Below are 16,129 nucleotides of genomic sequence, written 5' to 3' on the forward strand. Positions count from 1 at the left end.
AAAATAGACTATCACTCGCCAGAATGATAGTATGTATGTGTGTGCGTGTGAGTGTGAGTGTTTGGAGTGTGGGGGGGGGGGGGGGCTGATAGCAGTTCACACAGCTAACAATAAACACTGATGTGTGTGCACTGTAGAGATGCAGAAAGGAACAACCTTCTTAGACAAATCAAAATAAGACTGTTTATGTTTGTTATTGATGATTATGCCACCCATAGTATATCACTAGCAAATAGGAAACAGATGGCTGTGCATTTAGTTTTTATTCAAAGCAAATCAGCTGCCTTTTTTTGTGTTCTTAATCATTTCAGGACTGTCGCTATGAGTGGTGTCCATTCATAAACTCAGTGCAGCACTCTTGGGGCTAAGTGAGTTTAAGTATTTTGGTCAAAGACAAATAAACAAGGCCAGGAACTCTAAATAACTACTCTCCATCTCCATCATAGTTCTCTGATTCATCCTATTCCCTTACCACTAAACACTGTTTTTGCTGTTGTTATTATTTGTTTGTTTGTTTGTTTTTATGTTTAAAACGTTTTTTGATTGCTGGGACTTTTTATGCTAAGCAGTTTGGGGTCAGGACCCCACAGCCAGAATAATGACCACAGGGTGGAGCTGTTGTCCCACAGCACTGGAAGATGTGATATATTTCGCAATACATTGCCACTGGACAGGCCAAAGCTCCTCCTTTCTGACCTCCCCACTGACGTCTGCTAATAGCAAATGGGTGTGAGAGGGAGGAGAAAGAGTGAGAGAGAGAGAGAGAGAGAGAGAGAGAGAGAGAGAGAGAGAGAAAGGGCTGAGTTGGGATCATTTTCAGCAACATAAGCTCTGGTCTCAAAGATTCAGCCAGGAAGCAAGTGAAAAGTCAAGAGAGCAAAAGTAAAGCAGAGAGCAAGCAGAGCAAAAGTCATACGCCATTCAGTGATCTACAAGCTCTGCCTAACAGGGGAGTTTCAGAGGATACAGAGTACTACAAAAGAGAGTCAGATAATAAAGAAAAAGAAAAATGGATCCCAACAAGTCATCAAGTGCTCCTCCACCAGGCTGGAATCCAGATGAGAAATCAGCCATGGGACAGCCTGCACCACCACCTTACCAGGACTATCAACAGGGAGTTTACCCAGCTGCCTATCCACCGCCTCAGCCTTATGGAGGAGCCGCCCATCCACCGACTCAGCCTTATGGAGGAGCCCCCTACGGGCAACCCTACCCCCAGGGTCAGGTTCCCCCGGGGCAGTATTCACAGCCTGCTGTTATGGTCCAACCCACCGTCTATGTGGCCAGAGGCCCTCTGCCCAATCCCCTGCCAGATTATCTTGGCTACTCCATTTTTACCATGTTGTGCTGCTGTTTACCATTAGGCATTGCAGCTCTCATTTACTCCATCTCGGTGAGTATGCGCCATATGTAAATCCAGTTATGTGTAAACCATACCTAAAACTGAAATGTTAACCTACCTCTATGTGTGAACTGCAATTCATATGAATGTAAACATAAATAGGCATAAATTCTGACTCTAAATAGTCTCCCTTAACAAGACAAAACCTTAAAAGCTTCAAAATAAGCACTGATTGGAACATGACTGATTTTTTGTTTGATGAAATTTTTGACATGGCTTGGGATGGCAAAAGGTAACACTTGAATTTCCCATTTGGATAGTCCCAGTTAGTGTTTTAATGTACATTTCTTTTATATATTTGATCTCTGTGGCTTTTTACAATTGCAATGCTGTTATCCGATAGATTATCACCTGAGACATTTGTATATTAACTGATTCAAAGCTGTGTCCTATTGTCCAAAGTTAAGTTTTGTGTTGTTTCAGGATCAAATGACATTTTCTGGGCCTCTTGATTTTATGGGCAATATGCATATATTTGCCTAATAACTTAAAAAAAAACTGTTTTTCTTGTATCCACTGCAAGGGTTCTATTGGTTTTGAGACGCTTTGACACACTTGCACGCTTTCATTTTTGCATACTGCTCTACATGTGAGGGAAGGTTAGATCCACATAGATGTCCAATGTCAGGTTTGAGTAATAGGAATTTGTGTCACTACCGGAAGCACTGTAACTCTTCAGTACACACGTATGATACTTCCAGTAAAAGTGGACGGGGGTGGGGGCCCATCAACAAAAAAGGAAGGAAGCCAGACATGAAGCTGTGAACCAAGGGGGTGGGAGGATTTTGCTCCAAAAGGATGTGGCTGACTGTGTAAAAAACACTTGTTTCTGTGACCCATTTCCTCAGATATGAAGAAGAGGGGAGAAAGAGAGAGAAAGAGAGAGGGAGAGAGGGTGAGAGAGAGAGACTGAGAGAGAGAAAGAGAAATTCTAATCAGGAGCCTCTGCCATTATCAAGCATTCCCCTCTTTCATAAAACAAAATGGGGGGGCACTTTAGATAGCTCCATGCATGAAATAAAAATTCCCAGTTTGTTCTTTCAATTACAAGAGAAAGGTGAGAATTGCTATATGCTACTACTATTTGTTAGTATCCGTGGCTGTATGTTAAAAAAATAAGCACTGTGGAATAAGAGTGGAAAATTGTAACTACAGATACTGTGATCATTCGCTATTTTTGGCCCCAGTATGAACCAAGCTTTTTTTGTTCAACACAGCTGTTTTCTATGCTTATCTTTGAAGAGGGGGAGAGGGAGCGAGAGAGAGAGAGAGAGAGAGAGAGAGAAAGAGAGAGAGAGAACCTAAAAATACCTAAAACATACTGAAAAGTATCCTAAAAATTTCAGATTGTAATTATTCTCACAAAATAAGGATTTTCTTTTTAAATCACTGGGCAATAAGCGAAAACAAATTCCCCCAACATACCAAACTAAACCTGTGTATGCACCCCAACTCACAGCAGACCTCATAATAACTCAGAGACACATAACAGCAAAGTAAATGGATGTAGGAATTTTACCATCCCAAATTTTGGCATCCCAAAATATATATCCACCATTATAAAGAAATATTCTGTTGCAGCTTTTGGAATCTGAGGAAACACATATATGCTTTAGACCGTTGTCAGGGCACTATCCTGTGCTTTTTATGGAAAACTAAAGCATAATAATGCAGTTTTAATCCCATTTCTCAGCATCATGTGAAACAACTATTCTATTAAGCAAGTTCGGCCAGATAACCATCATCTTTTTACACTACCTGATTTTGCAGTTATTGTTAGCATCTTGAAACTCAGTTCCCCTCCAAAATGAAATTCATTTATTGAGTTATTTTAAAATAAGCGCGCAATAGTGAAAGAATGGTCAGATCCTTTCATTTTAATGTGTTCCGGAAAGATCAATAATCAAAGATCAGTGTCCTCAAAATATGATTCCCCTGGCTTCTGGCTATGCACTTAGTCATCTGTAGCTGATACAAGTTCAGTTGGCAGGGTTAAGGAACAGAGTCACAGATTACTGTAGGTGGCCCATTATGAGTCACCCAGACCACATGGAGCCAGTGTTAGAAGTGCGGGGGTGGGGAGTGTGGGGCTGTGGGGGGGGTGGGGGGGGGGGGCGTCGAGATGGAGTGTGATGTTCTTTTGCACCTACATGTTTACATCCAAGTCCTTTTCGACATTAACAGCTAGTTACAGTTAACAGTTATCCAGTAATCCCACTGGTTAGATCAGATTTAAAAAGTTATGTAAATGCACAGTAAGTAAAAGCATAAAAGCCTTTAATAACCCAAATGAGTCAGAGGAATTTCAGGTGCAAGAGCAGTGTGTGAAAGTATGAGTAGGGATCAGCAGTAACAACCCACTCCAGTTGTCAACTTCACCATTCATGCTTGTTCAAGGGTACATCATAATGAAGTCTCTGATCAACTTTAAAAAAGCAGAAAAAAAAGACCAGGTTTAAATGTTAAACTCAACACTTCTGTTCACACTAACACCACGTAATGAATCATATAGTATATCTTGATGATGTTTACTGAAAGAAGTGGGTATCATGTGCATATATACAAAGCTCTTTAAATGAACAGGGCTTCCCCACTCTATATTTTCTAGTACTAATAATGGATATTAATTAAGAGGAGGTAGAAGTAATTCCTAAACTGCTCAAAAAAACAGAACATTTTGGCCCCTCTTAGCTGTATAAACGAGGTGCTTCTGAGGCTGAAATATGTACAGTTGAAGAAGTATTTTCACCAGTTACAGTCAGCTCAAATTTCATGACCACATATATTTTGACATATATTTTACATTTCATGTCATAAATTTGAATATAATGAATATATTTCACACAACATTATATATTTTGTTTTGTTTCAAACTATATTTCGAAATTACAAATGTATGTGAACAATAATGCAAATATATTGCAGTGTATTTACAATATATTCCACATATATTTTGGACACTTTCACTTTAAAAGATATTTCAAAACATTTTTTTCTGTATGGGAATGTTGCTTTTTTTTTTTTTTTCCAAAAAATGAAATGTTTCAAAATATTTTACAGAAGCTCTGCTGAATTATGATAACACTGTAGTCCACATATTTTTTTTCTTTTTTAATTAAGAGAATATGATAGAAACATTTTGAAACATATCAAAATTGGAATGTTCATAAATGGAGACAAATCCGAATTTTTCAGGAGCAGCCTACATGAACAACCTACATTAAGTCTCCGAAATGTTCCTCTGTCTGTTTTCCTGATGAGTACTCTGTGTGCTAAGACATTGCCCTGGATTTAATTTGTCCCCCTAGTTGGGGCCTTCCAGCCATTTGCCTTTGTTGCGTACCATTGTGAACACTGCGTGCGAGAAACAGAACATGTTATAAATGAATTACTCTCAAACATTGCATCCCGTTCACATTCAAAAAGAATGTTTATTTTTCTCTACTGTTTCCTGGACCATTTTATTTTGCCACGAAAATGAAAAGTGAAGACTGAAAGGAGAACATCCTGTTTTTCCTGATAAAGGGGAATTCATGATAGTCATTTTCTTATCCTGGAAATGATCCTTTGCAATCAAAGAGGAAGGATACATAATGCCTGTTTAGTGAGCATCATATTTTACCGCTGCACATAAGGGCCTGCTAAACTCAATTTTTTTTGGTATGGAAAGTACAGAATTTCATAATACCTTGTGATACCACTGCTTAAAAAGCTGTATTTTTTCTTTCTTCTCCATCTGTTATCCATAGGTTCACATAGAAGCTTTTTCTAATCACAGCTGGTTTTCATTGTTTTTTGTTTTTTTTCAGTTGTTGAATCTACAATGCTTACATTCCATTCAGATGACTAAATTAGCTCATGAGAGAGAGAGAGAGAGAGAGAGAGAGAGAGCAAGTATTAAGAGTTTAAAACATTTTCCACACTGATTTTGTCAAAACTGGGGTAAGCCACACATTTCTCAATATAAGTATTATAAAGAATGAGCAAAGAGCTGGAAGACTGTAGATGAATTTATTAAAAGTACCTGCAGTATCAGAAAATACACACCTGCACACACACACATGCATACACTAAAAACAAACCTCTGGATTTGGTAACATCAGTTGGAATGTCTTTGCTTTGCTTTTTAGTTTAGGTTTGTACACTTTTGTAGCTTCAAACATAGATGAACAGTTATCTCGCCTTTTAATGGAAACATATGATTATGAATTGATCTCAGTAGAATAGCTCATCACCTATGTCAGTTTTTATTCAACTGTCAAACCTATTGCCAACTAGACACACAGGTCACATCATCCAGTTCCACACTTTGTTATAATTAGCATCATAGTTTGTTAGATCGGTTTTCAAAAGCAAGTGAAATGGCAGTTTTTTTATACCACGTCTGTCATGATATATCATTTGATGACAAGGCAGATAATTTCTAATAATGCTATGAAGGAATATATATATATATATATATATATATATATATATATATATATATATATATATATATATATATATATATATATATATATGTGTGTGTGTGTGTGTGTGTGTGTGTGTGTGTGTATGTGTGTGTGTGTGTTATATGCAATACTGCTGATAGTTAGTGCTTGCCTGAAACTTTCTGTGCTGTTCTTTTACATTCAAACAGTTAATTAGGGTTGTACCCAACTCGGAATTCTGTCAGTCGAATCAGATTTGGCTGCTCAATACAAAGATTCGACTATTCGCTACTTTTTTCATATGGACTATCTGGCGATCAGAGAATCCATTGGCATGAGTTTCAGTGATGATTTCGACCACATTAACATAGTCAAATGCAACAGTGTCATGGGAACATATTTTTGATAAGGTCGGGCTACCATATGGATTTGTCAGAATAAGGAGACAGGCAGTGCACATGTATTACTGTTTAAATCAAGCTCTTATAGCCTAATTGTTTTATTTCGCTTTAAACATTAAAAACAAAGTGTAGCCTAAATGAATAAACAAATGAAACTGAAATAAAATAAATTCACGGCATTGCCCTCTATGAAATAATAACTTCTTAAGCTACTGTATGCCTAAATCTTAAGTGTGAAATAATAAATAAACAAATTAAACATCTGCAACTTAAGATTTTAAATTTCTAAGGCGAAAAAGCAAAGTCTTCAGTCTGTTTATCGATGGCCGCCTAGCTATGCCACTTACCCATTTCAACTGGTTTGCCATGTTCGTTGTGGTTGAGTGATAAGCGAATTCTTGCATGAGGCTGTCCCTCAAAAGTTTCAACTGCTGCCATACTTTAGACTTTTTCTGAGGCTTAGTTATAGCTAGCCTAGTTTACCAATCACTCCACCTCAGGTTTCAGCTGCTCTCATCAGTTAACCATCAGCACATGTTGTGACGTGGTTTTTTTTAGTAGCGTGCGAGCTAGCCCTGCTAGAATATAAAAATATATTTATCTCACTCACTCGTTTTCAAAGTACCTTACCCTAATTAGGGTCGCGGGGGGTGCTGGAGCCTATCCCAGCTTTCGCTGGAGGAAAGGCAGGTACACCCTGGGCAGGTCGCCAGTCCATCGCATATAATTCCTCTTTGAAATGTTATCCCTGTGCATTTTTTGTTACCTTCTATCTGTTTTATCCGCTTATTGTAATGCACACTGAATGACCAAAAAAAAACAAAAACAAGAAACAAACAAAAAAAAACTGCTGGCTTTGAAGAATCTCGGTCGACTGACGGGTCTCCGACAAATGATTCGACTAGTCGACTTTAAGGGAGCAGTCCTACAGTTTGTCATTACTTAAAGATGAATTCATTTCACTTAAGCATCGCTTGCAAATGATCAAAAATTACATTTGACTGATGAATGTTTTTCTGGGAAAGATAAAGACGTTACAGAAATTCTTGTCACATGACTGAATGACTAAACATCAAATCCAATTAGCCAGGCCTCTGGTGGTCAGCTGGACAGAAGGTGAATCACTCACAGATGTTCTGATGAGTGATGCACTTTCGTAATTTTCCTCCTCTGGTAATTGGCAGGGGGGCTTCTTGAGAGTCTTGTGGGGTGGGGTGACCGTTGCATTCACTTGATTCATGGCATAGCTATGCGCTTCATTGGGGGCTTGTCCTGAGCACTGATAAACACTAACCAAACTTACCAGTCTCACTGTTACTGCTGATTGGCAACGTATAAAGAAAGTATGCATCAACACTCCTCTTCCAAAAGTGAAGTAGAAATGATGTATTTTTTTTGTTTCTGTGTTCAGTACAGAGTTGTTCTTCCATTCCTTTAAAATGCTACCCATAACACAAGGACCTGTGTAAGTCGGGCTGTTCCAGTCAGAAAAAGAAAATGGGAGCCGGGGGGGGGGGGGGGGGGGGGGGGAGAAGCAAGAGAGAGAGAAAAAGTACAAGGGAGGGGAAGTACGAAAGGGAGGGGAGTTAACTGGAATCTGACTCCACAGTGGGGCCCTCTCAAAATGAACAGTGAACAAGAGGGCAAAGTTAGACAGCAGAAAGAACCTCTTTATAGCGTGGTGTGTGTGTGCGCGCGAGCATGTGTGTGCGCGCGTGTGTGCGTGTGTGTGTGTGTGTGTGTGTGTGTGTGTGTGTGTGTGCGTGTGTGTGTGCACGTGTGTGTGTGTGTGTGTGTGTGTGTTTTTGTGCGCATTCGTGTGTTTTAGGGTGAGGGTTCTGCCGTGTTTACCAGTGTTTGAGAGTCATGATACAGTGAGAGTGACCATTATATTGTTTTCAATAACTGCTCTGTATGTAGAAAAGTCAAAAGATAGGACACTGCCATTTTCTATGTGACTTTCTCTGTTGATAAGTTCTACAGAACAGTCTTATTTACATACATTTGTGTTCTGTTTAACTTCAGTCAGAACCACTAGACTTACTTTCTCTGAACATTCCCACACAATCACTATCAGCTGTCAAGTTGCTAGAGAAACATTCATTTTTAACAAGCTGCCTCCTGCTAAGGCTTATAGCATTGCCCAAAATTAAGGGAAATGAGACCTTTCTTTTGTGTACCACATGTTTCTCACATGCAGCACTTTGCAAAATCATTCAGCAATATGAGAAAGTTTGAGGAAGCGTTTTCAACCAAATTCCTCTCAGTTCAAAGTATGTGCATGCATGTTTGTGTTGGTTTGTTCAGCGAACTTATTCATCCACAGCAGATCAGTTCTACTGTCTGGGAAGTGTCATGTTTTTAACGTCACAGCACAGTGGCTATCTGAGAGTTCATGCCCTGTTTCCTCTCATCAGGACAAAGCAGTGGTATTTAAAACATTCCATAGAGATATGCTGCTCTCGGTTCTGGAAAAAAAATATTGCCTCTAAGTGTGTTCTGACTCATTAAATAAGTAGAGTAATGTCTCCCTACATAACATAAGAAGCACTTTGAAAATCAATGGCCTCAATGCTTAAACAGGGATATGTCAATATCAATATCTAGAAGGGAACTTTATCAACACAGTCTCATAAAAAAACTTCCTCTTGGAATGACTCCCTGTACACACTCCATGTAATTAACCATTAAAGATCAATGATCAGTGGGTAATATGAAAATATACCCTGATGGTTGTTTTTTTTTTAAAATCAAAACAACTAGATGGAGAGGTAGACAACTTACACAGAGCAACATTTGAAAATATAGTTTTTTTATTTCCTTTACAGAAAATTTGTTTTTTTGTACAAGAACATAATCTACAGTGTTTATCCAAAAACTGCACAGATAAATGCTTAAAGAAGGGTTGTACAGAGCCCAAGTGTTGAAAAGGGCAAATAGCCCTGTTAAAAGGTCACACACATTGATTTACCCCAAAATATAGACCCACCATAGTGTCTCAAAAACCTTTCTTCCAGACTGCATCATGTACAAGGTAAATAACTAGTGTTTTAAAGCAGGATTTCGCTGTGAAAACAATGTAGAAATGGGTTGCGTTGGATATCTTATCAATCGACTCTCTGTAGTTTTTTGTTTTGGTGAAGTACTCAGATAGTTGATCTGTAAAATCAACCATCTGTTTTGAATGTGGTTACAGCAACTGTTTGCTTTCCTTTTGCACACGCCCCACATGCATTTTTTCTCTCTGTCCATACCTCTGCTGATTCAGTCGCAGTAATTTGTTATTCAAGTTATGTTTACAGAGTAAATCAATAGGATCTACTGAATATATTCGAATAAATCATATTTCAACGGACAGTGTCCGTTATCAGTGAAAGGGAGAAAGAGTCACCGGGGATTTCTAAACATCTCTCTCTGGGCTTATCTATTACAGTGGCTACAGAAAGCTGTGGCACCCTCTCTCTCTCAATTTTGTCTCCTCCTACCATCTATTGGCTGTTTGGTCATGTCCAAGAATTGGAAGCTGAGCCAATGCATTTAACATTAATTAAAAAGTCCAAAGAACAATACATTTTCTTAAAAGTGAAAAGTAATAAAATATTAGTTCACCATAGTCATCAAGAAACGACAGCCACGGGGTTAAGACTTGTTTACAATAAAAAAAAAAAAATACATGATACTGAATATGTAGGCACGGTGGTGAAACCCGGAGTGAGTTTATAATCTATGTTTACATTTACGTTTACATTGATTCATTTAGCAGATTTGTCCAAAGTGACTTCCGAGACAGGAGGAATACAAACCAAGCATGGAGCTATGTAGTGGCTGTCTGTGCAATAAGTGTCACCACTCAAGTTCTATATTAATTTGCCATTGTTTCAGTCTGTCGTTAGCTTACTCTGGTTATCCACACAGAATGGAGTGCTGGTATAAAGAAAGGTAAAACATGTTGAGAAACCACAAGTGTACTGGCTCTTGGCTGTCTCTATCAACATATTCTTTTATGCAAAAAACAAGTTATTCAAGGACAATGCAGGAAATGCTTCTGGTAACATCTCCACCCAGTCTTGCTCTTCTGTGCTCAACTGTTTACAGCGGAGTTGAATGCTGTACAGAGAGGAACAAATATTGTTAAGCATAATTTCTGTTCTTAGTTTCAGTTATCATACGTCAGAGGAAAGTCTGCCCTCAAAAACAAGAGAAACTTTCGGTTGGTAAGAACAAGCAGCTGCAAAAGACAGTAGTGTAACTGTCAGAGTGTTCCATGTTAGTTTGTTGTAACGCCGTTAGGTATGTCACACACGAATTCAATAACTGAATGAGTCTGCAGAAGAAAAAAATGAAATTGAAAGAGTCTGATGATTTTCAAATAAGACCAGAACGAAAAACAGGTATAACAACGATAATGCCCCACCCATTGCATTCACCTCTGTTTTGATAACTCATTTTCTTCCTTCCTGGAAGTCTTTTATATAACTTTTTTCTTTTTTTTTTACTTTTTGTCTATACATGTTGTTTTTGCCTCTTTAGATCTACTTGTCAGCACTGTAAATCTTATAAATATTACCACATGGAATAACATTCTTTTAAAGTAGAATAGAAAAGAAAAAGACATGCCAAAACGGGGTGGTAGTGCAGATTACATTTTTAAAATATAATCTCTCTATTGCCCCATTGGACATAAAAAAAAAAGAGATTATTTGTGCAATGAGCTGTAGTGGTAATAACTAAGTCAAAGATTCCTATCATACAAGTAGTGTGAATATTGTCTTTTCCTGACACCATTCAGTACCTTTTTTTTTTTTTGGTACTTTCAGTTATTTTTCAGTACCTCTTCATTCTTCATGAACCGTGGAAGACCTGTGGAACCGAGCATAAAGTTGTGTTTCTAATTGTTTCCCACACTACACATTGGTTTTTCATTTCCTGTTAGAGAGTGTCAGATGCAACCACGTGCTTTGGAGACATCATCAAAGGTCTAGAGATACATTGATATCACTGTCTTATCATTCAGAGTCTATGCTGCTATTCACAGTCTTTTTTTTTCTTTTTTTTATGCTTTTTCTTTCACAGTCCCTACACAGTTGAGGCTCTAAACCAGAATGTCATTCTCAGTTTTGTTCACTCATATTCATCCCTTTTCTTCTCTCTGCTCTTCTAGACTCGAGATGCTAATAACCAGGGGAACCAGCAGCAGGCTGAGCGGAGCTCCCGACTCGCACGAAACCTGAACCACGCTGCACTGGGGATTGGCATCACCTTAGTCGTTCTGTGGATCATCCTTGTCACAGTTGCCAGGAACTGATCTGCCATCAGCTCTTGGCAACATCATGCATATGTTGGCCTTATACAAAGAAGCCATTTGAAGCTGACCATATTCCAAAGAAAAATGTTGTACGTTTTGTCCAATATGTTTTTTGTCTTCCCCTCATTTCCTTTATGAAGCTTTTGCATTCTACAGTTGTCAAATTATTTGCATGCTTTGCTGCTTTTTGTTTAGCATCAGGTCTTATAGGGCATTATATAGTGGTTTGGATGCAAAATTCATTTAAATTGTTTGTTTAAAGAGACATATACACATAAATATATATCTCATCTAATAAACCATCTCTTTTCAATATTTCAAAAATTGTATCGCAGAATATCAGTATCAGCATTTCAAAATACATTTTCCCCCACAATTAGCAGCTACCTGCTTAGCAATGTAAAATACACACTGATTGAGAAACACAGTTCATTCAGTTCACTCAGATTAGGACAGCCTAAGGTTATGATCATTCTAAAAAGAGGACAGTTTTTCCAAAGTGGGAAATATCTATAATGTGTTTTCTTAAATATGCAAATGGCTTTTGCTTTGTATATGAATACACCCATGTATACAAAAAAGTTATATTCTAGCATAATAAGATCTATAGTGCGACTGAGTAAACTAAACCGTGTAAACTAAATGCCATGTAAACCAAATGCCACGTGAACTTCTAACTTAAGTTAGGTATTTTATGCTTGTTGCACAGTCACAGGCAAGATACATTACATTTTTAGGCTTCATTTTACAACCATAACATTGCAAGACTATGCAGAGGGCCACAGCAAACCATTGTATTTTAATGCTAAGTCTAATTAGGTTTAATTTCTTTCAAATCCCACCGGTATCATTTTGATATGTTTTGTTATGAGTATATGCAATATAGTTTAGTTTCACTCATACTCTGTATTTTATGGGGAAGATTACTATAGAACATCCTATAAATGTTCGTTTGTTTGGTACAATAGAAGTTTATACCATAAGTGAATACACTGTAACAAAAACATATATAAACAAATGATTTAATAAATCTGAAAGCCTTAAACATTATGATGAAAGGTGTTGTTATTTGAAATTCAGTAAGTGAAGTTGTTATTCACAAATTGCAGTAAATAGTTCACTGATTTTTACTTAGGCTTTAAAAACAAGCAATAAATTTGTTGTCAGCCACCTGACGAATACTTTTTTTACATTGTTCAAAGCAAAAAAAAAAAAAAAGACACATTAGTTTACTGAATTGGCAAAGATTTAATATCCTTGAAAGCTGTGATAGGAAAAAGAAAGAGTTAAGTTTCATTGGATTTGATTTGATTTGATTTGATTTGATTTCTGTATTTTTGTCTTGAAATTTGTTGTTGCTGAATGTGAAACATGTGTTTCACTTTCACATATCACGATAAACATTGAAAATATTAAATACAACAGGTTCCTCTAATTGTCCATTTAGTTGAATATCTTGGTCCTTGCCTTTTTCCAACACTTCCAGACGAAAGTTAGAATACCACCTTGACGAAATAAATGAAATTCCCAGTTAGGCTTGAGGACTCTCAGTTAGGCCTCAGACTTAATTTCTTGTAGGCTCATCAGATGAATCAATTTCAAATGCTGTTCTTTCAGTTCAGCTCAGTGCTTTCTCCCTACAAGTTGTTGGTTGTGCAGGACGAAAGCTCTGTTAATGTTTCAATATTTATTTTGTCGCTCTACGAAATCCTCGGGTGTACAAATAACACTCTCTGTTATATTTCATCATTTCTGCACCATGTCCAAAATCTACAAATCAATTATTTTTGTCAAGTGAAACAGAACCGTTTTAGCTCTTTATTTTGTCAACTAATATAAAAATATATATATATAGCTGCATTCAAAGCTTGCATTCTGGGATCATGACAGCACCTTTGCAGTGTTATCATGTACTTGACTGGATCAGTGCTTTCTTTAAAAAATGACACTCACCAGTATTTGGGACAAACTAAAGAGAACTGTCAGGGGTTATGCAGGTGAGTGGGCATGGATGTGATGGTTATTCATGTGGCCTTCTCACAACTGGAGGGCACATGATTACATCACTTATGTTTTGTGCTTGACCCATATTAAAGCAAGGTAGGGTGTGGCAGAACTGGCTTTGTTTGTTTTTCTTTTTTTTTCAGGTAAGCAAGCTTCTCTTTCACTTTTTAACAACAGTTGCCTTTTAAATGTGAAGGATAGAGCAACTGTGATAGCGTGTTATTGCAAGCATTACCATTGACGGATTTGACGAGGATTGAGATCAAACACAGTTCTTTTTCTTCCAACAATCTTTTCATTAAGTTTCCATGTGTGTGCTGACTGTCTTAAAGTTGATGCTCAGTGCAGACTATGAGAGGGAGATAAGACACAGAGCTACTGACGAGACTGACAAGATTATATCAGCCCCACTCCTTCAATCCCTACAAGACACGTGTCTATTTATCAACACGTGGCAACTCTATATTGGGTATTTGACTTGGCATTTAGCAACTGTTTTTTTCTGTTATTCTTTCTATCTCTGAAATTGACTACACGTTATACACCAACACCTATGCAAACCAATGATCTGGTTCATCAGTTTACATTTTTTTTTACAATGATCATTTTTTTTTGGAAGGAAGAGCTCAAGCATAGTTTAAGTTTGAACTCAGTATTCTGCACATTAAAAATAAGAGTATTAAAACCCTCTAAGTGTATTTATCATAAAAAATTGACTTCAGCGAAGACCTACATGTATAATGGCTTAAGGCTGGTTTGATAATTACCTGGGAGGTCAGACTGGGTGCATTGGAGCATGGCTGGAACAAAATGTTCCCACTGAACAGGAAGCACTACTCATTGTTCATTATTTTTTTTTTAAGCCTTAGGCCAAAGAATACACCCAACTTATGAAAACATATCCAATTTGGATTAAAAAAAAAACACGCTATATACCATCCGTTGAGACAAGAATACCGTGAGAAAAGATTCAACACATGAGAAATTTCTTGCCCGTTTGCGTAAACTGACCTTTGGAATTGCTCTCACTGCAAAAAAAAAAAAGATATTCAACATCAGATATTTCAATAAAACTTTAACGGAATAAATAATACAATGACCTAAATATAAGGGTTTTTTTTTACAAAAAGCAATCAATCCTGGTCTTATTTGCATCATGCTGATGAGAGCCTCAGGATGTGCTGTTCTAGACTTGTGCTGCCTCGTGAAAGCGTGGAAAATATTTTCTCGAAACACCTTCAGCCTCCTGATGTTGCACAAGGTCTGGATGCAGAAGCACATCTGATCTGTGGCTAACCAGCCACAATCTTTCTCTGCTTCAGTTTGCCCTCCAGCAATGAGCTCTTCCAGCAGGATGATGAGCCATTTTCAAAAAGCAGATATTATCAACGAGAGTGGTTCCAGGAACGCCGCACATGTTTGTTTTACTTGCGGCCTGCACAACCCCCTAATCACAAGCAAACAGAGCATCATTCAGTCAGCATTGAATGAGTTATTAATGACATGAGTGAACCGCCCTTCAGTCTGCAGCCACTGCATTACAACATTACATAATTGTGCAGCAGCATCCCTGTGCCATGTTTTCCCCAGTTTTTTTAAGAAAAATTTTGTCTCAAAGACCTCAGAACCGACCAGGCGGGAAAGGGATGGGCGTGTGTGTGTGTGTGTGTGTGTGTGTTGGAGGGGGGGGGGGGGCGGTTAATTTGCACATACATGGAAATGTGGGTCAGTAACAGCGCCCATTGCAGAAATATGAGAGAATAGAAAAATGAGAATTTTAGAGCATTTATTATATAATTATTACCTTATATACTATATATATTTAAAAAGTAAATATTTACATTTACATTTCATTTCTACACACAGGATATGCTTTTGCTTCAGCGTCCTCACGCTGGGAATTTTCAGCTGATTCAGTTCAGTCCAAAGTGATTTTTTCAAGACTCCCTCTGAAGGCTTTTGGCTGTCTGTCTTTTTCTAGACCAGTTTCTCTTTGGCTCTCGCCTCTCTTCTTTTATTTTGGCTTTGTCTGTCCTCCCTGCCTGGCAGTCCCTGACTCGTGCTTCTGAATCATCAATAGACTTGAAAAATATGTATTGGTATTTCAAATAAATTTATGACTGGATCTGCACTTCACATTGGTGACTTTCCTGTAAATCCTCCTACTTCCAAGCAAGCAGAACCGACTACGTCAATATGTAACTACGCAGTTATGACTGATGAAGCAGTACACAACAAGAGCTCTTCCTCTTTCCCCACTGACTGCTTCCCCCTTTTCTTTTGTTCTCTAATTCCCGGTTTTTTGATTTTAAAAAAAAAAAAGTAACATCAAAGATTTGAAGAGATTTATTCACCACTCTAATTGCTGCTTCTTCACTAGCCCATGCTTCTGTAACAGCAGATCAGTTTGCTCTTAAACTGGTGTGAAAACACCAATTCACAGCCTGACTGATGCAGGGAGACTGCTTCGGTTGGGCTACAAAGTGAATTATACACGAGTTTGAGCATATCACAAAATTAACCAAATTATTACTGAATTAGGATTTTAAAAGAATACGAAATCCAGTGTACAATTAAATCACCATCT

At 37.8% G+C, this 16,129-nt stretch overlaps 1 protein-coding gene across 1 annotated transcript; it reads left to right on the plus strand.

The window, feature by feature from the left end:
• Window positions 1-787: 787 nt before the first annotated feature.
• Window positions 788-12,588, plus strand: LOC115817860 (proline rich transmembrane protein 1B). Its single transcript, XM_030781001.1, has 2 exons — window positions 788-1,393; window positions 11,395-12,588. Exons 1-2 carry the CDS (start codon window positions 1,010-1,012, stop codon window positions 11,536-11,538), a joined length of 528 nt encoding a protein of 175 aa, XP_030636861.1. The 5' UTR covers window positions 788-1,009; the 3' UTR covers window positions 11,539-12,588.
• The last annotated feature ends 3,541 nt before the right edge of the window (window positions 12,589-16,129 follow it).

The sequence above is a fragment of the Chanos chanos genome, chromosome 8, assembly GCF_902362185.1.
Source record: "Chanos chanos chromosome 8, fChaCha1.1, whole genome shotgun sequence".
In the NCBI taxonomy this organism is placed as follows: domain Eukaryota; kingdom Metazoa; phylum Chordata; class Actinopteri; order Gonorynchiformes; family Chanidae; genus Chanos; species Chanos chanos.

Bases quoted from the DNA above. Each gene is read 5' to 3' on its own strand.
- LOC115817860 (XM_030781001.1), top strand. From the start codon at position 1,010: ATGGATCCCAACAAGTCATCAAGTGCTCCTCCACCAGGCTGGAATCCA. The intron at 1,394-11,394 runs GTGAGTATGCGC...CTGCTCTTCTAG, and splicing joins CTCTCATTTACTCCATCTCG to ACTCGAGATGCTAATAACCA.